We start from the raw sequence: 25,491 nt of genomic DNA, 5'->3' as shown, positions 1-25,491 counted from the left end.
TTTTTTATTTTTTAAAAAATGAAGCAAGGCCAGCAGTTAATATGCAACTTGAAATACACATAAACTGTTCCAAATGTTATTTTTAATAGCTTTGACATAATCTCTAATGTGGATAATTACTCCCAAAAGTGTCACTGCCATTTAACATTGGAGTACCCCAGAGCTGCTGCAGTTCTCTAACTTACTTTGTTTTGAAGCAAACTAATGTTGAAGGTGTATTCGTAATCTTGAAATAAATTTTATTGCCCCTTCCCACTTTATATTGCACCCACCTCCCCCTCCCCCACATTTCTGTTATATATATATATGAAACGTCTACCACAACCTGAACCTGCACTGTCCCCATGCACCAACTTCCCATCCACCACAGCCCAGTCACCTTTTTCCTTGACAACTAACCAAGAATCTCAAAACTCAGCAGCACAAGAGGCTGTTCAGCCCATCGTGTCTGTACTGGCTTTCCAAATGAGCAATGCTTTTCCTTTTCAGATAATAATTCCCTCTTGAAAGCCTCACATGAATCTGTCTCCACTGCACTCAGATAGTGCATTCCAGATCCTAACCACTCATTGTGTGAATCTGTCTCTACCACACTCTCAGACAGTACAATCCAGACCTGTGCCCCACCCCCATCGCCAAAGCCAATCTGCTGATTTGAGAGATGAAGACAGGGTGTACTGCTGTTACTTTAGAAAAGGAGAGTAAAAGGTTTTTTGTTTTGTAAAAAAAAATCAAAGCAAGGATTTTTTTCAAAACCAAAGTCACGTAAAATGTGAATCTGGGTTCTCTGTGGGGTGGGTTGGTATAAAATCTATTGCTGGGAAGAGAGGCATGTGGCTGAAGTTTTTCATCTTGCAATCATCAGGACAAATCCAAGATGCAAAGATGTAAAATGCCAAATTGTAAACAATCACAACAATATATACCACAGGAGAAAAGAGTTGCTGATTGGTTATCATGTTGATTTTTTTTTGATTAGCCAAGGCATTGCAATGGAAAGAGCAATGGGAAATTTGCTGAACCATCCTGAGTGCATCAACAGCTACGCTAACAACCAATTTAAGATAATCAATCTCACTTGTAGTATGGCCCATTGACACTTGCTAGAGGTGACATACATTTGTACACAATAGGACCTGTTCTCTGTAAACAAAAGGAATACGTTCAGCCGTGTGTCTTTTTTGAATTACCTGGGAGCTTGGGGAGCATATGGTTTTCTGTTGCTTTCTCCAAGCCAATGCTGTGGTTTGACTTGCCAACCAATCAGAACCCTTGTTTTCCTGTAGTAAATATTGTTGTGATCATTTGAAATTTGACGTTCTTGCATTTGACCTGATGAGTGCAAGACAAAAAGCTTCGACAATATATGATTCTATGAATATAATCTCTCTGTTTCAGCGATATTCAAGTATCAAGAAACAGTTAATAAAAATCTAATTGAGACAGTGTTATGCTCTTGGAAACATTAACTTTCATTTGCTTGCTGGTGCTCAGGAGGAAGGGGGATGAAAACACTGACTAATACTGGGGTGGCTTGTTGGTAGGTTTATCCCCACTGTCATGGTTCAGTGCAGATCTGATGAGTCCTGTGGTTTATGTTGCATTATTTTGGGTGAGAGATGGTATCAGCCCATTTCTGGGTGCAGACGGACCAAGCTTATTCCTGGTGCTAACCCCCGTTGCAATAACATAAGTCTGTTCTTTTCCTGCCAAGGATTCCCTGAGGAAGCCGGAACGTCGCCTCATATGTGAGAGCAGCAACCGGGGATTGACGCTGCAGCACGCTGGCAGATTCTCCATTAACTGGTTTATCCTCTTCAATGATGCGCTAGTTCACGCTCAGGTGAGTCCATCCAAAGGGGAGAAAGGGGAAAGGTCGGTCATTAACTTGGGGTGGGTGGGGGGGTGATTAGGTGGGTTGCTCAGTTGTAATGCGATACTCCGGCGATGCAGTTTTTACCTCACTTTGATCCTGGGCGATGAGACCTTTTTCTGTTTGTGTGGCAGTTTTAGAGCAGAAGAATTAATTCCTGTCTCTCCGATTCCCTCCCATGTCCAACCTGTGCCCTACAGTGTGGGTCTGTGCTGAGTTGCAGCACTTGCCGCATTTTGGGCCAAACGTGGGTGGAGATCCTCTTGAGCCACTCCTGTAAGTCCCAGTATCATTGTAACAGGAGCTTGGTGAGAGACCCCATCTGGAAACCCTGCATTCAATTTTGAGCTCTGTCACATGGTACCTCGGGAAGGATATTTAGCCTTGGAGATGCTACAGTGCATTATCATTCACTGGAATGATAATGAAGATTAAAAGGTTAAATCAAGGACAGGAGACACTAACTTGACCCTTTTTTACATGAGGGGTATTTGAAATCTGCAATGCTCCCCCCCCCCCCCCCCAAATATTCTCTGTGGATGATGGACCAATTCAAATTTTCAAAAATTAAGTCAATCGAATTTTGGTTGGGTAAGGATATTGAGAGATTTGGTGCAATGGTTGGTCAGTGGAACTGATGTGAAACATTAGGGCAGATCGACCATGGATCTAATTGAGTAGCAGAACAGAATTGGGGGCAGAATGGCCAGCGCTGTGTTCCAGTTCCTATATTGTATCTTTGATATATTTTTTGCGTGTCTCTCATTTTTAAGGATGAAGCCACTTTAGTGAGGCGAGGCCAGATATAAACTTGGAATAGCTTTATTTTACTGACAAGAGAACATACCGATTTAATGGTCACAATCAAAACACAACTCGATTCACTTCAAACCACCCATTGTGGTTAAGAAACCAAGGTCCTTAAACACTTCATTTTTTTCCTGCACCTCATTTAAAATTCGTGAGTTTGACTTCCCACCTCTCCACAGGCCAACATGCTTTGTCCTTTTTTGCTGTCCCCTGACTCCTCCCCCATTCACAACTTTGCCAATCGATCAGCAAAACTGGCCACAGTTCCGCCTCCTCTCTCGTTGTGGGTCACCAGGAGCCATTGACCGAATTGGGTCAAATTCCTGGTATCAAAATCCCTCCCTAACAGCACTGTGGATGTACCTAATAATAATCTTTGTTAGTGTCACAAGTAGGCTTACATTAACACTGCAATGAAGTTACTGTGAAAAGCCCTCGTCGCCACACTCCGGCACCTGTTTGGATACACAGAGGGAGAATTCAAAACATCCAATCCACCTAACAAGCGTGTCTTTTGGGACTTGTGGGAGGAAACCGGAGCATCCGGAGGAAACCCATGCAGATAAGGGGAGAACAAGGGGTGAAGTTACAGTGCTAGCCATTTTGCTACCAGACCTACACCACGTGACTACAACGGTTCAAGAGGACAGCTCGTCGCCACCTTCTCGAGAGCAAATGAGTGCAGTAGAGCTTTCACTTTTACTCTGTAAATTAAGGCGACCTGCATTTTGCAAGGTGTAATAATTTGTACACTTAAATGTTTAAAAACTGTGCAATTCTTTAGTTACATTATTTTTGCTTTAATTGTCTATAAGCATCATGAATTATAATTATTTTTATTTGTATCATCATACACAATTCATCACAAATCATACTACCTTTTTTTTCCTTTAAAAAAAAATTAAATTTAGAGTACCCAATTATTTTTTCCAATTAAGGGGCAATTTAGGGTGGCCAATCCACCTAGCCTGCACATCTTTTTGGTTGTGGGGGCGAAACCCACGCAAACACGAGGAGAATGTGCAAACTCCACACGGACAGTGACCCAGGGCCGGGATTTGAACCCGGGTCCTCAGAGCTGCAGGCAACAATGCTAACCACTGCGCCACTGTGCTGCCACTCAAATCATACTACCATAATGATTTTCAATAAACCAATTATATATCTACCTAATTCAGGGTGGGTAATAAATGTTGGCCTTGCAGTAACGCCCACATCCTGCAAATGAATAAAACGAAAGACACTTGCTTGAATCCACCAACTGGATTGAAACAGCCCTGTGAGCAGTGTAATTGCATAAACTGCTCTGTCTGCCTTTGAGTACAAGGCATTTGAAGTATTTTCAAAAGGCACTTCATAAGTTGCCACACAAAGTTAATTGGCAAGATGAGGGTTCATGGAGCTGTGTGGCACGGGGTGGGGGGGTAATATATTCATTTAACAATTTTTTAAAATTTGAGGTGAGGCATTTGTATGAACATTAAACACAAACCAACACTAGAATAAGAACAAACAGAAACCTCATAATAAATAAATAACTACCTGCCGCCCCCCCACCCAACTTCCTCCACCCACATCCGCTTGATTTCTCTTATCGGGATTCCCTCTCAGTCTATTAACCCCTTGTAAAGCTCGGACGCCTTGCCTTCACCTACTCCTTCCTTCGTTACCACCTTATCCTGTAGTCCCGGGGGCGGAAGATTGGGAAAGGATGGCACCTGCTTCTTCACATCATCGTGTTACTGTAAATATCAGAACCTGTTCCCACTGGGCAGCTCGTATTCCTTCTCCAATTCCTCTAAACTCAAAAAATTGGCCCCCACAAACAGGTCCCCAAACCGCTCAATCCCTGCCCATCGCCACCCCCGGAACCCCACATCTGACCGCCCCCGGTGCAAATCTATGATTACCGCAAATCAGTGCCCACACCGAGGCACCTTCTAACCTCAAATGCTGCCGCCACTGTCCCCACACCCACAGGGCTGCCATCACCATCGAGTACTTGGCCAGCGAGAACGGCAGAGGCGCAGACCCCCCCACCAGCTGGGCCTTGTCCATCACAAAATAATCAATTATTTTCAACCCTGTGCACATGGGAGAAGTGCGAGAACGCCATCGCCTTTCGCATCCCAAACCTCCACGGATCTACCCCCCCCCCCCCCCCCCCCCCCCCCAACCATTTGCTCCATGAACCCCTTCAGCTCCTTCGCCACTGCCGACACCCCACTCGGGCCCGACCAGTCCAAAGTTGGCTCAATGTTTGTATTACAATTCCCTCCCATGATCCATTTGTGCGAGTCCATGTCTGGGATCTTCCCCAGCACCCGGCTAATTTACTCCCCTGCCAATCAACCATATCCCTTCTTGGGCCAGTCCCTGGCTCATGTCACGTGACCCTCCAGGCCCACCGTCTGATATCCACCATCACCATCTTTCTTCTTCTTCCCCCAAGAAGAGGTTCTTCCAAAATCAACTAGCAAAAGGCAATTAAGCGAAAAGGCAGAGAGAACCAACATGTCCACACACCTCCTCCACAGTTCAAGCACTCCTTGTCCTGCCAGTCCATTGTCTCTTTAAAAACTCCATCGCTCCTCTGCTGTCCCAGAATAATTTTCCCAGCCATTGTGGGTCACCCGGTGGCGGGCCGGGTACAGAATCCCAAACTTCACCCCCTTTTTGAAGAGGGCAGCCTTCACTCGGTTGAACCCGGCTCTCCTCTTCGCCAGTTTCGTGCCGAAGTCCTGGTACACCTGGAGCTCATTTACTTCCCAGATGCACCACCTCATCTGTCTGGCCCACCGCAATATCTTCTCCTTGTCAAGGAATCAATGGAGCCACACCACCATCGCCCATGGTAGCTCGTTCAATTGCGGCTTTCTCATCAGCGCCCTATGCGCCTGGTCCACCTCCAGGGGTCGGTTGAAGGCCACCTCCCTCATCAACTTCTCCAGTGTCTTGGCTACACATGAGTCAGCGTCCGCTCCCTTGATCCCCTTGGGCATCCCCACGATTCTTCGGTTTTGCCTCCGGGAGCGGTTTTCCAGATCTTCCACCTTCTCCTTTAGCCGTTTCTGGGTCTCCCGTATCACCCCGATCTCGGCCGCAAAAAAGGTAAACTACTCCTCGTGCTCCTCCACTGCCTCCTCCACCTTCCGAATGCCCTGCGACTCCAGCCTCTGCTCCACCCCATCAATTCCAGCTTTTAGCGGCTCCACCACCCTGGCTGGGTCCTCCTGGACTTCCATCTTCTGCTGGCTGAACTTCTCACTGCTCCGTTGACCACTGGGCAGGCAGGGCTGACCCTTTACCCTCCACCATCTTCACCTGTGCCGCACAAAGAATTTCTTGCTTTGACAGCTCCTTCCTTCTTGACCCACTTCTGCTCCATGGATCCATCCACCACCACCACCAGTGGAGTTTAACTTTCCTCAATCATCTCGACACCTTTTTCCACCAAAACATCCGCCCAGCAAACAGGGAAAAGAACTAAAAAAAACCGCCTCAATCAGGAGCTGCCAAATGTGCGACCACTCACTTCATGGCCGCCACTGGAAGTTCGGGGGTAATATATTAGCTCATGGATAGAAAGCAGAGAGTAGGCATAAATGAGGCTTTTTCATGTTAGCTGGTAGTGAATACTAAGTGCCACAGGGATGAGTGCTGGGGCCTCCGCTACATTCAATCTATATTAGTGACTTGGGTGAAGAGATAAAGTGATGTAAGTAAGTTTCCTGATGTTGCCAAACTAGTTGGCGAGAGACTGCAAAGAGATATGGACAAGTTGGGTCAGTGGACAGCAAGATGGCTTAGAATGTAGGGAAGTGTGTAGTTATTCGCTTTGGTCATAGAAATAGAAAAGAAGAATATTTTGTAAACGGTGAGAAGTTTGTAAGTGTTCAAAGAGGCTCGGGTGTGCTTGTACAAGCGTGCAGAGAGTTTGCATGTAGGTGCAGCAAGCGGTTAGGCAGCTAAGTGGCAAGTTGGCCTTTATTGCAAGGAGATTAGAATGCAAGAATACAGAAGTCTTGCTGCAGTTATATGGGGTTTTGGCGAGACCACATCAGGAATGTGTAATTTTGGCTCTGCATTTAAGGATACACTTGCATTGGAGGCGGTACAGCAAAGGTTCACTCAATTGGTCCTGGGATGAGGGGTTGTCCCCCTCATGGGATGATGAGAGCCTGAGTAAATATTCTCTGATGTTCAGAAGAAGAGAGGTGATCTCATTGAAACATACAAGATTCTGAAGGGGCTTGATGGGGTAGATGATGAGAGATTGTTTCTGCTGGTCGGGTAATCTAAAACACAGTCTCGGGATAAGGGGCTGATCATTTGGAACTGACGAGGAGAACATTCTTCACTCAAAAGGTCGTGAATCTTTGCAATTCTCCACCCCAGAGGGTTGTGGATGATCCATTGCCTAATACATTTAAGGCTGTGGGAACAGATGGATTTTTGGTCTCAGGGAATTGAGGGATATGGGGAGGGGGTGGGAAAATGGAGTTGAAGCCCAAAATCAGCCATGATCGTATTGAATAGTGGAGCTGGCTCAATGGGTGATGTGGTCTACACCTGCTCCTATTTCTTATGTTCTTGTGTTTTCAACCTCAAACTCATTGTTAATAAATTGACCCCTCTTTGATTCAGTGGCTGCACAGATCAATCTGCAGAAAAACCATCAAATAAAAATGTGACCTGTGAGATTGCTGCCAATACAGCAGAAATAATTGGGGTTTTTTTGAAGGCACTGTTGTATTCCACCGTTTAACATTAGTGTTGGGCTACTGACAAATTGACACCGGAACCCCAGATGGGTACAGTAAACTAAGCAACCCTTTCACAAGAAGCTTACTGAGTGAAACTCAACCGGTACAGGAATTGAACCCACGCTGCTGGTCTCGTTCTGCATCATGAATCAGCTGCCTCGCCAAATTAGATTATACATGAAGGCTCTGCCTTCTCAACCTTGCCTCTTGCCTGAGGTGTGGTGATCCTCGGGTTAAATCACCTCCGGTCAGCTCTCCCCTTTGAGGCTAAAGCAGCCCTTACCTTACTGAGTGGAACTACTGCTCTGCTGCCTCATAAATCTGCATTGTTTTATTCCCTCAATACTTACTGGCTATTCTCTGCCACAGATTAGAAAGCGCTTTTCATTGTGATTCCTGTGTGTGCTAATTAATCTTGTAAGGGGTTACAATCCCAGTTGATGTTATAACTGGATGGGAGAGGTAGGTTCTTTACTCAAGAGTGTTAGGATGTGGAATGGACTGCCTGCTGTGATAGTGGAGTCGGACACTTTAGGAACTTTCAAGCGGTTATTGGATAGGCACATGGAGCACAGCAGAATGACAGGGAGTGGGATAGCCTGATCTTGGTTTCGGACAAGGCTCGGCACAACATCGAAGGCCGAAGGGCCAGTTCTGTGCTGTACTGTTCTATGTTAAGATTCCAGAATGGTGCCCTGGCTCGACCGTAACTTATATATATATTTTTAATAAAGCATGGAGGAACAGAGTCACAGGACTGCTAGTTTTAACAAGGAAAAAAATCATTTATTAAACATTAAAAAATTAGAATATGTACACCCAGGTTTTAGGATTAGCACTGATTATAAATTACATTTTAATCTACAATGGTCTCATTAACATAGTCCCTTTTCAGTACAGAAGTCCATTCTGAACCTCAAGTGAATGTTTGTGGATGACTCCTCAGAATCCCCCAGATGTTGATCACATGAGAGTTTCTAAACTCAACTCCTAAAAACATGCTTTAAAATCTTTGCTCATAATAATAATGCTTTCCCTTAATGGTTTGCAGTCCAACATCCAAACCAGGTTTTCCAAATGACCATTTTAAACAAAGCTTCCACTCTACTTTTAACAACGAATTAAATCAGGAGTTTACACCACCCCCTTTTAGGTTTCCTTTGTGTGAACTACTTTTACACAAACTCCGAAATGCAGCTCTGATTTCCATAGTTATTGCAACTCGCATTCTACAGGCTGTAGTAAAATCTCTCTAACCCGAAAATCACTTCAGATATCTTTCTGGCATCTTGGCCTTCTTCTCGGCTCTTTACTGAACGGTTCTCTGTTTTAGTAACTTTAACCTCGGACTTCTTGGTAACATCTTAACGAGCTACTCTTCAAATCTCTACACTTGCTTTTTTAACCTTTACTCTATGATATGGCTTTTTCAAAGCGAGGGAGATGTTCCCCCTCCAACCTTTTAAACCAGCTGCTTCCAGCAGAGCTGTGAGAGCTGCCTTCTCTCTCCCTACCTATCTCCAATTTGCATCAAATTAGCTAAACTGAAACGTAAAAGTTTCTTTACCTTACAAGGCTCCAGTTGCTCAGCAACCACATCTGGTTTATTTACTCTTCATACTGTAGCCCTCCCTAAGCACAGTAGAAACACAGTTGGAACTTCCCCAACCCCTGCACTTATAAACCCCATTGTCCAGCATGAATCTAACTATAGGTTTTATCCTTCCAGGCACAGAAACAGTAAATTAAACCCACTTAAATATATCTTGGTTCTTCTGTTTGCCAATACAAATATAAATTCCTGAAGATTACCTTTGCTTTCATAAAGGTTAAACTTTTCTTCCCTCTTTCCTCAGTTTTCAACGCATCATATATTTCCTCTTGTGACTCTTTGGGTAGAGCCCCACTTTGAAGAAAACAGCAACTTGTGAGTATCAGAAATGATTGTTCCCCGCACTTGGAAGTAGATGTGCAATTATAAGTACCGCGCACTAACGGATTGTACCACTGGAGCACATACATGTGCAATTATAACAGTGACCTCTAGGGCAGCAGGTGGCACAGTGGTTAGCACTGCAGCCTACAGCGCGGAGGACCCGGGTTCAGATCCTGGTCCTGGGTCACCGTCTCTGTGGATTTTGCACATTCTCCCCATGTCTGCGTGGGTTGGGTTCGAGCCCCACGTTGGCCGCTTCCATGTCTGCGTGGGTTTCATCCCCACAACCCAAAGATGTGTAGGTTAGGTGGATTGGCCACGCTAAATTGCTCCTTAATTGGATACTCTAAAAAAAATTTTTAAGTAACAATGACCTCCTTGTGGCGGGAGTGATGTTTCTCTTGTTGCCCTCTTGAGTGTTCACCTGCCATTTTGCAGAACAGTGGGTCGTGAGGGAGTTAAGTCTTTCACCTGCCCTAAACTTAGTGGGGGTCGGAAGGACTGATTTCTTTAAAAACTATTTGTGTCCAGAAGAAAAATGCAGGAATTGAATCCTTTATTTTTTTCCTGAAGTTATTGATTGTTTTTAGGGTCAAGTGGTCACACTGTGGTGTTGTTGTGTTATGGATCACTCGGGGTGTCTGGGTTGCTGTGGCAACTCACACCTTTGCAAGTTGTAGTCTGGAGCTACGGATGGTAGAAGCTGCAATGTTCTTTCTATTGCAGTGGCTGACCAGGAATCTCATCCACTCTTGCCGCCCGCTATTGGCGGTATCGGAAGGATTTACATGTAGATCTTCAACTCGTTTGGCCACATTATGGACATCCCTTCCTTGACTACCAAGTCGTGGAGTGGGCCTCGAACCTGGAGCTTTTGGCTGAAAGGCAGTAATGCTACCCACTGCATCACAAAACCTCCTGGTCAGGCTATTGGCCCATATTAATGCGGCTGCATGGCCCCTCCCAGAGAGCGAGGTAAATCCAGCCACTGTGCTTCCAGCAGGGCCAGGAAATTGAGAAGTGATGACTGGGGTGAATGAGGTGTGGGGGAGGGGAGTTCCCCAACGTGCAGCAGCACCACACTCCGCACTCAGTTTAGCAACAGCTTTACATTGAGTTTAGGGGTACCACTGATTCTGCTGTCTAGTCATGCAGCAGTGGGCTCAGAGAGCAAATGGGTGCAGCTGATTGCTCTGGGTGCTGATGGTAACATTTGTGATACTTTGCTTCCTGTTATCTGTATCTCTGATTTTGTCTGGTTCACCCTTATGCTCTCTCTTGCTCTCAGATTTACTTCCTCTATCCCGTACATTCTCTGATGCTCCCTGTTTCTGTGTTTTTCATATTTCACTCCCCCTCTCTCTCGCTCTCTCTCTCGCTCTCTTCCCCACCTCCCCCCTCGTGTGTGCTATTTCTTTTTTTTTTTATAAATTTAGAGTACCCAATTCATTTTTTCCAATTAAGGGGCAATTTAACGCGACCAATCCACCTACCCTGCACATCTTTGGGTTGTGGGGGCGAAACCCACGCAAACACGGGGACAAAGTGCAAACTCCACACGGACAGTGACCCAGAGCCGGGATTGAACCTGGGACCTCAGCGCCGTGAGGCAGAAGTGCTACTCACTGTGCCACCGTGCTGCCCTCGTGTGTTCTATTTCTACTTCTCTTTGTCTCTCTGCACATGCACTTTCTCACTCTCACTCATAGAAGTGCAGAAGGAGGCCAAACGGACCATCAAGTCTGCACCGGCCCTTGGGAGCACCCTATCTAACCCCATACCTCTACCCTATTCCCACACTTCCACCCTATCCCCATAACCCCACCTAACCTTTTTTGGACACTAAGGGAAATTTAGCACAGCCAATCGATCTAACCTGCACATCTTTGGACAATGGGAGGAAATCGGAGCACCCGGAGGAAACCCACGCAAACATGGGGAGCTGTGAAGCAACTGTGCTAACCACTATGCTGCCTTGTGTTCCCTTTCTGCTTCTCTTTGTGTCTCTGCACAAGCTCTTTCTCACTCTCTCACTCCTATTGTTTTACTGTAGGAACGCCCTGAAAATAACCACAGCTGAAGAACAGTTCATCCTCACTGCAGCTTCACCTCAGGAGAAGGTAAAATGTCCAATTAATTGGCGCAGGAAGTCAGACAGAAGTTCTGGTCGGGAATCTAGTGTATCTGAGCAGCAGTTCCAGGTTAAAGTTCAACAGGTTTATTTGGTATCACTAGCTTTCAGAGCGTAGCTCCTTCTTCATCAGGTGACTCAACTAGTGATTCCAAATAAACCTGGTATTTTAAGACTTCTTACTGTGCTCACCCCAGTCCAAAGCTGGCATCTCCACGTGAGCAGCAGTTGACTGACGAGGCTCATTTTGGCATTGATTCCGGAAGTGAGCAGACTGACGGCCCTTAGACTTCCCTGATGGTCACCTTGATGAGCACAGAATGCGAGTGGACGAACCAGATTTCGGCTCTGAGTTAGAATTATAGACGCTGAGTGGGAGGGAAGTTGGCTGGATGTTAGTAGTGAACTCCCATGAAAAATAAAGTTGACCATTTTCAACCACTCATTTCTGAATGTTTTGGCGAGAATAACATTCTAATTCGTGTTACAGACTATGCTCCTGTCAAGGTTTCAGACACCACTTAGACCCCATCGTGGGAGCACCACCATCTCATGGGTTGCAGTGTGTAAGGCACCACCCTCGTATGATTAACCAGGGATAATTAATAAACCTATCCTTGTTATCAATCATGCCCTAAAAACAAATCAAGAAGACAGGCATATTTGTTGGTACAGATAACATAGTGAAACATTGTTGAAATAATCCCTTCCAGGCAATCTGAGCAAATAGACCAGTTTTCTTGTTACTGCTCCGTAGTTAGTGTGTACAATGCCTTTTCCAATGTATATTAATGCCTTCCCATATTAAAGATGTGAACAAATTATTGCATGAATTCTGTCATAGTTTTTTACGGAATGGTTAGCAGGGTCCTCTACAGAGCTGAATGTTTCACTGTGATCCCGTTTCAGACAAAGTGGTTAAGGGCCATTAACCAGGCTGTGGATCACTCACTGAGTGGTGCCCAGGAACACGTGAACCCTGGACTGGGGAGCCCCATGCGAGCAGAACCCCCCATCTCGCGTACAGCTACTTACACCTTCTACAAAGACCCACGGCTGAAGGAGGCAACTTATGAAGGTCGCTGGTTGTCCGGAAAACCACATGGCAAGTGAGTGTCAGTTTTCCATGCACAGTGAGCGAGCGTCGCACTAGGCGCACAGTGAGTGAGTGTCGCGTTAGGCGCGCGGAGTGAGCAAGCGGTCGCGTTGGGCGCGCGGAGTGAGCGAGTGGGCGCGCGGAGTGAGCAAGCGGTCACGTTGGGCGTGCGGAGTGAGCGAGCGGTCCGCAAGAGCCAGGGTTGCGCACATGGTCTGCATTAGGGCTGGTGGGGGGAGGCCCGCAGTGGGTTTGGGAGGCCCACACTGGAGGGTGGACACTTGGCTAAGAAGGTAGTATGAAGATATGCTGGTGGACTTGGTGCCAAAAGAAATTCAGCACCTTCTGGGCAGTGGTTTGGGGGACCCCCCCGTGACTTGGGAGCAGGAACCAACAAACTGACGACTGTTAGGAGTTGAGCAGAAGTTTAAATGTTTCTATGAGATTCCCCCCTCATTCTTCTGAGCTCCAACAAATACAATCCTAACCGATTCAATCTCTCCTCTTATGTCAGTCCCCCCATCCCAGGAATCAGTCTGGTAAATCTTCGCTGTACTCCCTCTATAGCTAGAACATGCTTCCTCAGATAAAGAGACCAAAACTGCACACAATATTCCAGGTGTGACCTAACCAGGGCCCTGTATAGTTGCAGCAAGACATCCTTGCTCCTGTACTCTAATCCTCCTGCAATGAAGGCCAGTATACTATTTGCCACCTTTACCACCTGATGCATCTGTATGCTTACCTTCAGTGACTGGTATACGAGGACACCCAGGTCTTGTTGCACGCTTCCCTCTCCTAATTTATGGCCATTCAGATAATAGTCTGCCTCCTTGTTTTTGCTGCTAAAATGGATAACCTTGCATCATTTATCCAGATTATACTGCATCTGCCATTCATTTGACCACACGCAGCTCGCCCTCCCACCCAACTTGGTGTCATCTGCAAATTTGGAGATATGGCACTTTGTTCCCTCATCTAAATCATTAATATATATTGTGAATAGCTGAGGTCCTAGCTGCGATACCATACCAGTCACTGCCTGCCAATTTGAAAAAGACCCGTTAATTCCTACTCTTTGTTTCCTGTCTGGTAACCAGTTTTCTGATGGGGTGGGGGTGGGGGTATGTGTGGCCAGGTGGGGTGGGGTGTGTAGCTGTGTGGGGGTTGGGTGTGGTATGGTGGCTAGGCGGGATTCGGTAGGAGTGGGTGGTGGATGGCGACTTGTTGGTAGAGGGGTAGGAAACGTAAGGTCAGCTGTCATGGGACGCGTGTTTATGATATGATTTACTGGGCAACGGTGATGATTCTCAACATCTCTGACCCAAGTTCTCTCATTCCTAGGGGTGTGCTGCAGTGGCCTGATGGGAGAATGTACACCGGTGACTTCAGAAATGGTTTAGAGGATGGGTAAGTGTGAAAGACTGTAGAAATCCCTTTGATCTCGGAGTTCAATTGAGTTAGTTCATCTTCCCTGGGTTAGGGATGAGAGTGAAAATCACCTGGAGCTGCTCCTATTGACTGTGTAGCGTTTCCTGTTGGGTTATGTGCACCTGAGGGATGTTGAGCAGAGTGCTGCACCCTGCTGCAGCCCGCCAGAGGTGCCATTTTTGGATGAACTCAGTCACTGGCTAGCCCTCTGGTCTGTGTGAAAGGTCCTATGGCAATTTCTAAAGAATAGCAAGGGAGCCTCCGACGCTTCCTGGCCAACATTTATGGAATGGATTATCTAGTTATTCATCTCATTGCTGCCTGCCAGACCTTGTTATGTGTGGATTGGCTGCCCTGTTTCCTACATTGCAGGCATGATAGTTTATTGGCGGTGAAGCACTTCAGGAGATCCCAGGATGTGAAAGGTGCTATCGCAGTATAACTTTATTTATTGAGGCCCAAATGGGACCCAGTACCAAGGAAGCTTGCTTCAAGTGTCTTTGTGAGAAGGGGAGGAAGATAAGTTGCCTTATTGGTGCTGGATTGTTTATACAATGATGGCCACCTGACTGGAGCGTGTGTGGAATGTGGGTGAATTTGGCCTTTAATCCACACACTGTTATTTGTGGACCATGCCTGCCAGTGGTATTGGACAGACAGTCCAATGTCTGTTGTTAATGGGCATGTGGACTTGTTCAGAGTGACAGCTGTCATTGAGCTGTGATAGACTGTGGTCTGGAGTAACATGGGTCTGTGAGCCCTTGGTTTGAGGACCTTGAAGTCAGTGAGTCTGCACTGACCCTCTGAAAGAGCACCTTACCCAGGCCCACTCCTCTGATTTTTGCCGTAATATCACCTAAGCGTTGGACACTTGAGGGCAATTTAGCAAGGCTGAGCCACCTAACCTGCACATCTTTGGACTGTGGGAGGAAACCCACGCAGACACAGGGAGAACGTGCAATTTCTGCACAGACAGTCACCCAATGCCGGAATTGAACCCGGGTGCCTGGCGCTGTGAGGCAGCAGTGCTAAACACTGCCACCATGCCGCCCCTTGATGTTAAACATTGTAAATTTGTCTTCACAGGTATGGAGAGTACATCATACCCAACAAAACGCTGAAGAAGAATGATCATTATCAGGGCCACTGGAAAGAAGGGAAGATGCATGGCCATGGCATCTACAAGTACGTCCAGGTCTCACATCGGCTATCGGTTGGCCCTGGAGTATGGTTTGTCGGTTTAGGGATGGTGGCTTAGGTTCCTTTGGCTCTTGGATATGTCGATTGGTTGGTTTCATGCCCGAGTCACCCTGATGGCCAGTTCCTTGGCAGTCTGTGATGTGTTGTTTGAATTTAGATACCCCCATCCCCTCCCCAGTTCAGTAATGCAGTGATGATGGTGATTATACAGCAGTGTCTCACCACTCAAGAACCCACACTTGTTCTTGCGAGGTGGAGCAATGCAGCATTTATTGTCCATTTTCCCCCGCCGAGGGCATCGGGAGCCAAATACACAGTGTCGGCCAGGGGTGGGGATATCAGAAAACCGTTTCTCATACAAAGGCTGGCAGAAATTTGGAAATGTTTTGTGTGGATGCTGGGTTACTTGAAATTTCAAAATGCTGTTAGTAGCTATCCAAGGGCAAGGGGTGAAGATTGGTAAATAGAGTTGAGGTACAGATCAGAACAAGCTGGAGGGGCTGAATGGTATCCTCTGGCTCATGTGTTCCTGTGGATTGGAAAGACAGACTTGCATTTCTGTATCAACTCTCACGGATCACTGGACATCCAGCCAATAAAGAACTTTTAAAACATAGTCGCTGTTGTAATGCAGTAAACATGGCAACCAAGTTACACCCAGCAAGATTGCACAAACGGCGCTTTGATAATTACCAGAGGATCTGTTTTTTGTGATGTTGATTGAGGGTTGAACATTGGTTAGGACACCAGGGATCACTCCCCTGCTCGTCATCAAAATTATCCCATGGGATCTTTCCATCCACCTGAGAGAGCAGATGAGGATTTAACGTCTTGTCCAAAGAAGGGCACCTCTGACAGATACTACTTCCTGCGCCCGAGTGTCGGCCTTGATTTTTATCCTCAAGCCCTGGAGTGGAACTTGAACCCAGACCCGGAACCTTATGAGGTGAGAATGCCACCAACTGAGCCAGGGCTGACAGGGCAGAGAAAACTCCTTACCCTGGGCCTGGAGTGCTCGTTGCTGGAAAGACAAATCAGGAAGAACAGGGGTTTCTAAATTCAAACAACACATCACAGACTGCCAAGGACCTGGCCATCAGGGTGACCCGGGCATAAAACCAACCAATCAAGATAACCAGGAGCCAAAGGAACTCAAGCCACCATCCCTAAAGTTTAAAACTTTAAAAACCTCGGGGTTGGCAGACAAATAACTGGGGTGTTGATTAATTCAATCTTTTAATAATGATATTGCTGCAATAAACATTTATACCCAATGAAGAAAACAACCTGAAGGGGTTGCCTCCTGATATCTGGTCACGTGTTGATGTTTCACCCAAGTGGTTGTGATTCAGTGAGAGTGACTGACCTTCTCCCTTTCTGCCTCCACCACAGATATGCCACGGGTGAGGTGTACGAGGGCTGTTTTCAAGACAACATGCGCCATGGTCACGGTTTACTTCGTAGTGGAAAGCTGACATCATCTTGCCCCAGCATGTTCATCGGGCAGTGGGCACAGGACAAAAAAATGGGCTATGGTGTGTTTGACGATATCACAAGGTAATGCCTTCTGTAGGAGTCAAACACGGTGTGCAAGAAACAGCGGTTCGGGGCTTCCATGTTCATGCTTTGCTTGGCGCATGCTTTGTTTAATTTGCGATTGAAGTTCTGAGCTGTAGCCTTTCCTCTGTTGTGTAGTATTGTTGCAATGCAAAAGGATTCGCAGCCCCTGGTCATCGAGCAGTGCTTGAAAGTCAAAGTGTCGCATAACTCTCTGGAGAGAGCACATCTAAATGAAAGCTGGGGCCAGATAGTGAATGGGAACTAAATGGAGAAAAATAAATCACTCCTTAATAACCGAACTGCCCTCCTCGGTCTCATTGAGTAGTCAACCTGACTTATTCATCGTTAATGCCCCAGGCCACTACGTACCTGCCTTTGTCAAGTATGGGACACTTGTTCTAATCTTGGATCCTCTTGAACCCAGAGAGGCACTGCTTACCTGTGTCACCCAACCCTTAGTTAAATGCACCGCCCCTGTTGGTTTCAACAGATTGTGGAATTCCTTATTCAGAAGCTATACCGATAATCGGTGGTGTGGAACTTCAAAAAGTTCCTTTTGCTATAATGCCTTTTACTGTTTAAAAAAAACATGCCCAAGTGCTTCATTGATGTGACCAACCAAAAAAATGGATGCCAAGCCAAAGAGCGAGATATTAAAAAAGATGGACATCGCGCTCAGTGAAATTCTGGGTCGACCCTGAAGGAACAGATATCGGCTTTAGGAAGAGAATTCCCAAGTTTAAGGCCTAGACAGCTGAAGGCACAAGCACCGATGGGAGTAATGAGGTGAAATTTCACCTCGGGGATGTGTTGATCTGGGGAATTCTTTCGCACAGTGCAGTGGAGGCTGGGTCCATAGAATCCCAACAGTGCAGAAAGAGACCCATTTGAGTCTGCACCACCCCTCCGAAAGAGCACCCTACCCAGACACACTCCACTTCCCTATCCCCATAAACCCACCTAACCTGCCCATCCTGGGACACAGGGTAATTTAGCAAGGTCAGTTCAACTAACTTCCCCATCTTTGGACTTCGGTCATTGACTACACAGGAGTCGAGGGTTATATGAGGCAGACAGTAAAGTGGAGTTGGGACCTCAACGAGATCAACCATGATATTGAATGGAGGAGCAGGATCAAAGGGTTCAATGTCTCTTCCTGCTGTTACGGCATCCTGGGCAAGTGCGTGGTCAATTCCAGCCCTACGTGCCCCAGAATCGCAACACAATTGAATTACCCAATAATTCTTATACAAATTGCAGACATCTTTGGCCCTAAATAAACAACTGTTTATTTATAACAATAATAAATATGAAATATGCAGTAAATACAGCTGCTTAACGACACACTAATACCTGACTTACCCCCCCCCCCCGCCCCCTCTCTTAACTGCCCCACACTCTACCCACACAGTCAGGACAGACAAATGCAGAGAGATGGAAAGGGGTCAAAATAATCAGGATTAGGATAATCAAAAAATAATTGTCCTTGCTTCAGATGATTTCTTTAGTGCACTTTCTTCAGAATGAGTGCAGATTAAATGCATGGTCTACAACTTGTAAAAAGATCCTCTTTTCAGTATAACAGTATATCTGGCAGCTTTTCCAGGAGAGGCCCCTGGCTTCACATCAGCCTTCTCTGCAGAGAGAGTTGGTTCCCTCAATGATTCTCAATTGTGAGAATTTGTTGGTTATTTCTGGAGAAAAGAGAATGAGAAAAAGAGAGGTCTTCTCTCTTAGCTGCCAAAGTGAAACTGAAAGCTCTTAGGTCTCTGAACTATTTCGGTGGGAACAGGTATAATCACAACCTGTTACTGGGAAGAGCACTGCCTTTTCGTCCAATTCATTGGCCCCAACCAAATCGGTCAAACCAAGTCATCACTGTTGTCAGCCAATCTGCAAACACCGGGGTAAATCGGCACACGCCTTTCTGGATTTTTCTGTTTGTTTGAATTAAAGGAGCCACTTTCCTTAAAGGCACATGACCATTAATCATCCATGGATCAAAAATGTAGCAGCAAAATTAAAAGAAAGAGTAAATCAGAGAACAAGGATGGGGGATTCTTACAAAGCTCTTAAGTTCTATGTTCCTGTTAGAACTTTACAATATAAGATGTTGGTGTATGAGGGGCCAGCAAGAACAGGGCTGATGGTTTAAATATAAACAGGAAGTGCTGGAAATACTCAGCATCTGTAGAGATAGAAACACAGTTAATGTCTTAAGTCCAATCTGACATGTGTTATGGGCCAGTGTTTAGAAAACTCCCAAAGTATATCATGGAGTTCATCTGACCTACAACTGTTTATGTTGATTTTGGTTAGGATGGGCAAAAGAGCCTGCCTTTCAACAGACTTCTTCGGTGCTTTTAATCAAAAAAACTAGCTTTATTCTAAGAATTTAATTAACATTTGTATAAACACACACACAGTAAGATTTTTTATCAGCTACAACCATAAAGACCCCACACAACTACAGTAATGTTTTTATAACTTTTTTTAAATAATAAATTTAGAACACCCAATTCATTTTTTCCGATTAAGGGGCAATATCGAGTGGCCTGCATATCTTTGGGTTGTGGGGGCGAAACCCACGCAAACACGGGGAGAATGTAAAAACTCCACACGGATAGTGACCCAGGGCCAGGATTCGAACCCGGGTCCTCAACGCCATAGGCAGCAATGCTAATCACTGCACCATGTGCCGCCCCTAGATACAGACTCGAAACGTTAACTCTGTTTGTCCACGGATGTTGCAGAATTTTTCCAGCACTGTTTTTTCTTTCTAATCTCCAGCATTTGCAACATTTTTCTTTCAGTTTTAGGCTGATGGGTGAATAGGACTTGGGCAGAGCTAAGATACAGGCCGCAGAGTTTTGGGTGAGCTGACTTTTATGGAAGCTGGGCAGGTGAGCTTTGTCTAAGTCTGGTCTCGGTGCTAAGAGCACGGGTGAAGGTTTTAGCAGCAGGTGGACTTTAGGAGGGATGGAGGAAGCACTGAGGGTGGCAAGGGTGCCGACTATGCTCTAGATGGGACTTCAACGTCCATCACCAAGAGTGGCTTGGTAGTACCACCACAGACCGAGCTGGACGGGTCCTAAAGGACATAGCTGCTAGACTGGGGCTGCAGGAGATGGTGAGGGAACCAACAAGAGGGAAAAATATACTTGAACTCATCCTCACTAACCTGCCTGCTGCAGATGCATCTGCCCATGACAGTATCAGGAGGAGTGACCACCGCACAGTCCTTCTGGAGATCCATCATCACATTGAGGATACCCTCCCATCATGTTGTGTGGCACTTCCAGCGTCTGTGGCACTTCCACCGGGCAGCCATGAGGCACTGCAGCAGCAGCATTGTATTTTGTTTTCCAATTAAGGAGCAATTTTAGTGCGGCCAATCCACCTACCCTGCACATCTTTGGGTTATGGGGGTGAAACCCACGCAGACACGGGAAGAATGTGCAAACTCCACACAGACATTGACCTGGAGCCAAGGTCGAACCTGAATCCTCGGCGCCGTAGGCAGCAGTGCTAACCACCGTGCCGCCCAACACAGAATTAGATTCAACCACCACCTGCAACCTCATGGCCCAGCATATGCCCCACTCTACCATTACCACCAAGCCAGGGGATCAACCTTGGTTCGATGAAGAGTGCAGGAGAGCATGCCAGGAGCAACAGCAGGCATACGGAGGTGTCAGCCTGGTGAAGCTACAACACTGGACTATTTGTGTACCAAACAGCATAAGCAGCAACTAATAGACAGAGCTAAGCAATTGCACAACAAACGCATCAGATCTAAGCTCTGTAGTCCTGCCAGTACTCCTCCTAGCTGTGAATGGTGGTGGACAATTGAACAATTCCACAAATATCCCCCATCCTCAATGTTGGAGGAGCCCAGCACATATGTGCAAAAGACAAAGCTGCGGCATTCGCAACAATCTTCAACCAGAGATGCCGAGTGGATGATCTATCTCAGTCTCCTCCAGAAGTCCCCAGCATCACAGACGTCAATCTTCAGCAAATACGATTCACTCCACGTGATATCAAGAAATAGCTGAAGGCACTGGATACTGCAAAGGCTATTGGCCCTGACAATATTCTAGCAATAGTACTGAAGATTTGTGCTCCAGAACTTGCACCCCCTAACCAAGCTGTTACAGTACAGCTACAGTACTGGCATCTACCCGGCAATGTGGAAAATTGCCCAGGTGGGTCCTGTACACAAGAAACAGGACAAATCCAATACAGCCAATTACCGCCCTATCAGTCTGCTCTCCATCATCAGCAAAGTGTGGGAAGGAATCATCAACAGCTATCAAGCGGCACTTACTCAGCACTAAGTTCACATACGCTCAGTTTGGATTCCGCCAGGATCACTCAGCCCCTGACTTCATTACAGCCTTGGTTCAAACACGGACAAAAGAGCTGAATGCCAGAGGTGAGGTGAGAGTGACTTCCATTGACATCAAGGCAGCATTTGACGGAGTATGGCATCAAGGAGCCCTAACTAAACTGGACTCGATGGGAATCAGGAACATCTTCCGCTGGTTGGAGTCATGCCTGACACAAAGGAAGATAGTTGTGGTGGTTGGAGGTCAATCCTCTCTGCTCCAGGACATCACTGCAGGAGTTCGTCGGGGTAGTGTCCTCGGCATAACCATCTTCAGCTGCTTCAACAATGATCTCTCCATCATAAGGTCAGAGGTGGGGATGTTCAGCACCATTTGCGACTCCTCAGATAATGAAGTAGTTGTTTTTTAAATTCACCTATATGTTTTAGAATTCCCTTTATACCAAAGAACCTTACGGGCCAATATTCTAAAAACCGCGAACAGGGAACTACCTCCCTGACTCCAGTACAGGCCTCTGAGAGTGCTAATTGGGTCAAACTCTCCTTTCAAGTTATCCCCCGGTATAACTCCTACCTTCACTGAAGAATTTTACTTACTTACCCCTTAATGGCACTGATGTCCAGGGTCCTGCGTTCTTAAGGAAGTGAAGTAAGCTAATAACCACTTTTTCAGGTTAAATTATTTTATTATTAACATACTCTTTTTTATCTCATTAAATTAAAAACATTATTTACTTTTTGATGTTGTCTGGTTGGTTGGTGAGGCCTTCAGACTCTCTCTCTCTCTCTTTCACTTTCAAGCCTCCTGGTCATCTCTCCTGGTGCAGTTTTCTCTTTTCCTCCTCTTCTGTCTTCTGTGGCTGCTTCTCTCCTGCTGCTGCTCCGTCTTCCTTCTGGTCTGGTCTGGTCTGGTCTGGTCTTTTTGGGCCGCTTCTCTCCTGGGCCTTCCCTCTGCTGGGCCTCTGCTCTTGCTGTCCTTCTTCCTTCTTCGGGTGCCGCTGGTGTTCTGCTGCTGGTGTCTTTGTTCTTGCTTCTTGCCTCGTGGGGAGAAAAAGGGGAGGAGTCTGAAGTCCACGCTGGTTTCTCTGTTTCAGCTGTTCTGATCGGGACCTCTGATAAGGATCGGACTTTGGGTCTTAAAGGGGCAGTCCATCACAATTTTCCAACAACACAAAGAGATTTTTAAAAACTTTTTTCTTTTGCCTTTTTCCTGCTGCAGGTTGTAATAACCATTCTGATAGACTGAAATTGCTGCCCACAGTTTCTGTGCCCTTCAGCTGCCACCAACCTCTTGTGGGATCTTTCCCTGCACTCTCCCCGATCAGATGTTGGCAGACCTCTGTTTCAAATGACACATTCTGTATTTTCCAGAACACCCCGTCTTGACATTTGAAACATTACTATAATTTGGTTTATTGTCCCCCCATCCAATTGTACTAACCTACATCCCTGATCATTGTCATTTGTATGCATATCATAGACCAGTGTCAATACGAGTCTTGTTTTCCATTTCTGATTGGAATGTGGTAATTGTGATATCTTTTACCCCCCACTGATCCCCTAGTCTTATTAATTTAAAATGTTCAATTGATCCTGCTTGTATTCCTAACTTCCCCATTAATGTCTAACATTGTCGTGAATCATGTAAGTCTGCCAACCCCTGGTTTACATGAGAGAACATCTTTCTGACAACGTGTATATTTTTCATTTCAGCATTTACAAAACCGCATTGAACCGTCTCTTTTTTTTTCTTCCCAAACAAATTCTCCTTATTGTTCTATCTTATCTTAACACCTTATACATTACCTAACCAATAGACTGTGTGTTACACTTTACATATTTTCAACTGTTAACAATTTAATATCCATATCGAAACATCGCTTCTTGGCTTTTGGAACAATCATTATTACATACTAACTAACCCTCTATTAAACATTCACAGTTTAGAAATGCGGATCAAGTTATTTAACGACACACATACCCCCCTTCTCATATATATACAACAGTCCCTATCAATTTACATGAAAATAAAAAATTTTTCTTATCAACGATTATAGCTCTTCAATGCAATATTGTTTTGTTGCATTGGTAACAATTTTCCCGCCGTAGTATCAAGCTACTGAAATTCTTAACCTATTATCATTGATCATATTGGGGTTCCTCGTCAGTCGCTGCTATCTGCTGCCGAGACCTTAATGATTCCACTGCGTAGTACATACCCCATGGAGACCACAGATCATCCATCAACTAATGTCCAGTTAGAGATGTCTGACCGGGGGTTTCACTGTCCAGTTATAATTTGATATTCTAATTTGCATTTAATTCCCTCAAATTTGTAGCCAATTATATCATTAGTTTCCCCCCAATCCTGTCGAACAGATTCTTCTCTGGAGTGTAGTTCTCTTCCTTCTCGCGAACTGGTTTGTTATTGGAGTGTAGTTCTCTTCCTTCTTGCGACCTGGTTTGTTATTAATTTTTTCCACCTGAAAAAGCAAATGAACAGATCAAGGGTGGAGAGGGCCCTATTCTTTAATTCGGATTATCCCAGAAGTGCCCTCTCCAGGACTTCCGGATTCCTTTTGCCATCATTTCTTTTTGAACTGGTTTATATTCCATATCCTTGATGTAGTCAAGCCTCCTTCTGTCATTGCACCCCTGAGTGAGATTCGAAGAATCTCAAACTCCTCTGATGCTCACTGGGTCGTGTGTTTCAAGCGTGACACAATTTCTTTTGCTCCAGACACCATGCTTCTCTAATTCAATTGTATGTGTACCCAGAATCTGAACAATCTTGTCTTTACATTTTACAGTCTCGCGAATGATTTTCCCCGCAGTCTTAGTTGGTAACTTCACCCAAACTTCGTCTCCTACTTGATAATTCCCAGATTCACTTGGGTCTCCTTGTCCCTGGGGGACAGAGGTTCCAAGGTTGCTATTAAGATCAAATACTATTCTTTCAATGTCTTTATCCCAGCCTTTATTATTCTGATTCTTTATGATCCAATCCTTTACTTTTCTTACAGACCTCTCAGCCATTCCATTACTCTCAGGTGCATATTTCACGGCCCAATTGATTGTTATTCCTCTGTCAGCACAAAAGTTAATAACAGTATTGTTTCTAAAGTGTGGCGCGTTGTCCATTCGGATCGATTCTGGTCTACCTCTGGAGGTCATCATTTCTGCCAATACCCTTTTGGTTGTGGCTCCATTTGCTTTGCTGGTTGCTCTAAGGTCAATTTCTCCCGTGCAGCTATCAGCTTTGACTAAAAAATACAAATTACCTTTGCTGCTTCTGGGAAAAAGTGGTCCTGCATAATCTAATGACCATTCCTGCATTGGTTTCTCAGTTTTTATGCTCCCATATGTTTTATTTCCTCTCTGTCCTCCACAGGCCATACATCTCTCACATTTTCTCCTTACTGCAGTTAAATGTTGTCTCCAATAGGCTATTTTAAGTCCCAACTTCTTCAACTCCCTTGAGACTACAACATGACCCCCATGTCCTGTGGCTTCATGTACTTGCTTAATTATCATTTGATGGTCGGCTGCTGAGTTCCCAAGAGTCCCCAAGATTATTGTCCTAAGTCTGGCTAATTCATCCACTTCCTGATTCCCCTTACACAGTTCCCCAATTCCTTTTGTGTGTGCTTTTTGATGAATTGTCTGGATCTCCATATCGGCTAAAATTTTATCTATCTCTTCCCACTGTTCTTTCTGTTCCAGTAGTTTATTTCTACCGTTCGTCCAACCGTTTAGTTTCCAAAACTCCAAATCTTTCTCCAATCCTTGCTGCACGAAAAAGCTATCGGTTACAACGGTAACTTCCTGCAGCTTTCGCTGGTGACACTCCTTCAACCCTTGCAATACTCCCTCTACCTCAGCTGTCTGAGCTGATCCAATGATTACTCCCTGTTCCTCCACTACTATGTTTCCTGAATTTTTTAAAATGAATGCCCATCTGGCTTGTTCTTCGTCCTTCTTGACTTTACTACCATCAGTATATAATACCCAAGCATTCACCAACTCCGTTTTACTAACTGGCTCATCAAGTTTCTGTCCCTTTTGAATGTTATGAACAAACATTAAGTCAGGGTTTAGAAGAATGGTTTCCCATCTTTCCCATCGAGCTGTATTCGCGCCTTGCTGGCAAATCTGTCTCTTGGTTAGCTCCTTTAACTCCAGAAACTCAGTTGTGACATAAATTTTCTTACCACCCGACAAGTTTTCTATCTCTGCTATTCTCTTTGTTATAGCTGCTAGACATTTCTCGATGTTTGAAAACTTTTGTTCAGCTCTCGACCAGTTTCCTGTCAGATGTTTGATAGGTGTCTGATTGC

The 25,491-nt window shown here is 45.5% G+C and overlaps 1 protein-coding gene across 1 annotated transcript in view; it reads left to right on the top strand.

The window, feature by feature from the left end:
- als2b (alsin Rho guanine nucleotide exchange factor ALS2 b) overlaps positions 1-25,491 on the top strand; it is a 191,511-nt gene that overhangs the window by 100,671 nt on the left and 65,349 nt on the right. The window contains 7 exon segments of the mRNA XM_038787998.1: positions 1,715-1,843; positions 9,306-9,376; positions 11,439-11,505; positions 12,426-12,625; positions 13,957-14,022; positions 15,130-15,228; positions 16,636-16,800. Coding sequence (XP_038643926.1) covers positions 1,715-1,843; positions 9,306-9,376; positions 11,439-11,505; positions 12,426-12,625; positions 13,957-14,022; positions 15,130-15,228; positions 16,636-16,800 — 797 coding nt within the window.

The sequence above is a fragment of the Scyliorhinus canicula genome, chromosome 2, assembly GCF_902713615.1.
Source record: "Scyliorhinus canicula chromosome 2, sScyCan1.1, whole genome shotgun sequence".
Taxonomy (NCBI): Eukaryota; Metazoa; Chordata; class Chondrichthyes; order Carcharhiniformes; family Scyliorhinidae; genus Scyliorhinus; species Scyliorhinus canicula.
The sequence above is the reverse complement of the archived record's forward strand: the minus strand, read 5'-3'. Positions and strand labels throughout refer to the sequence as shown.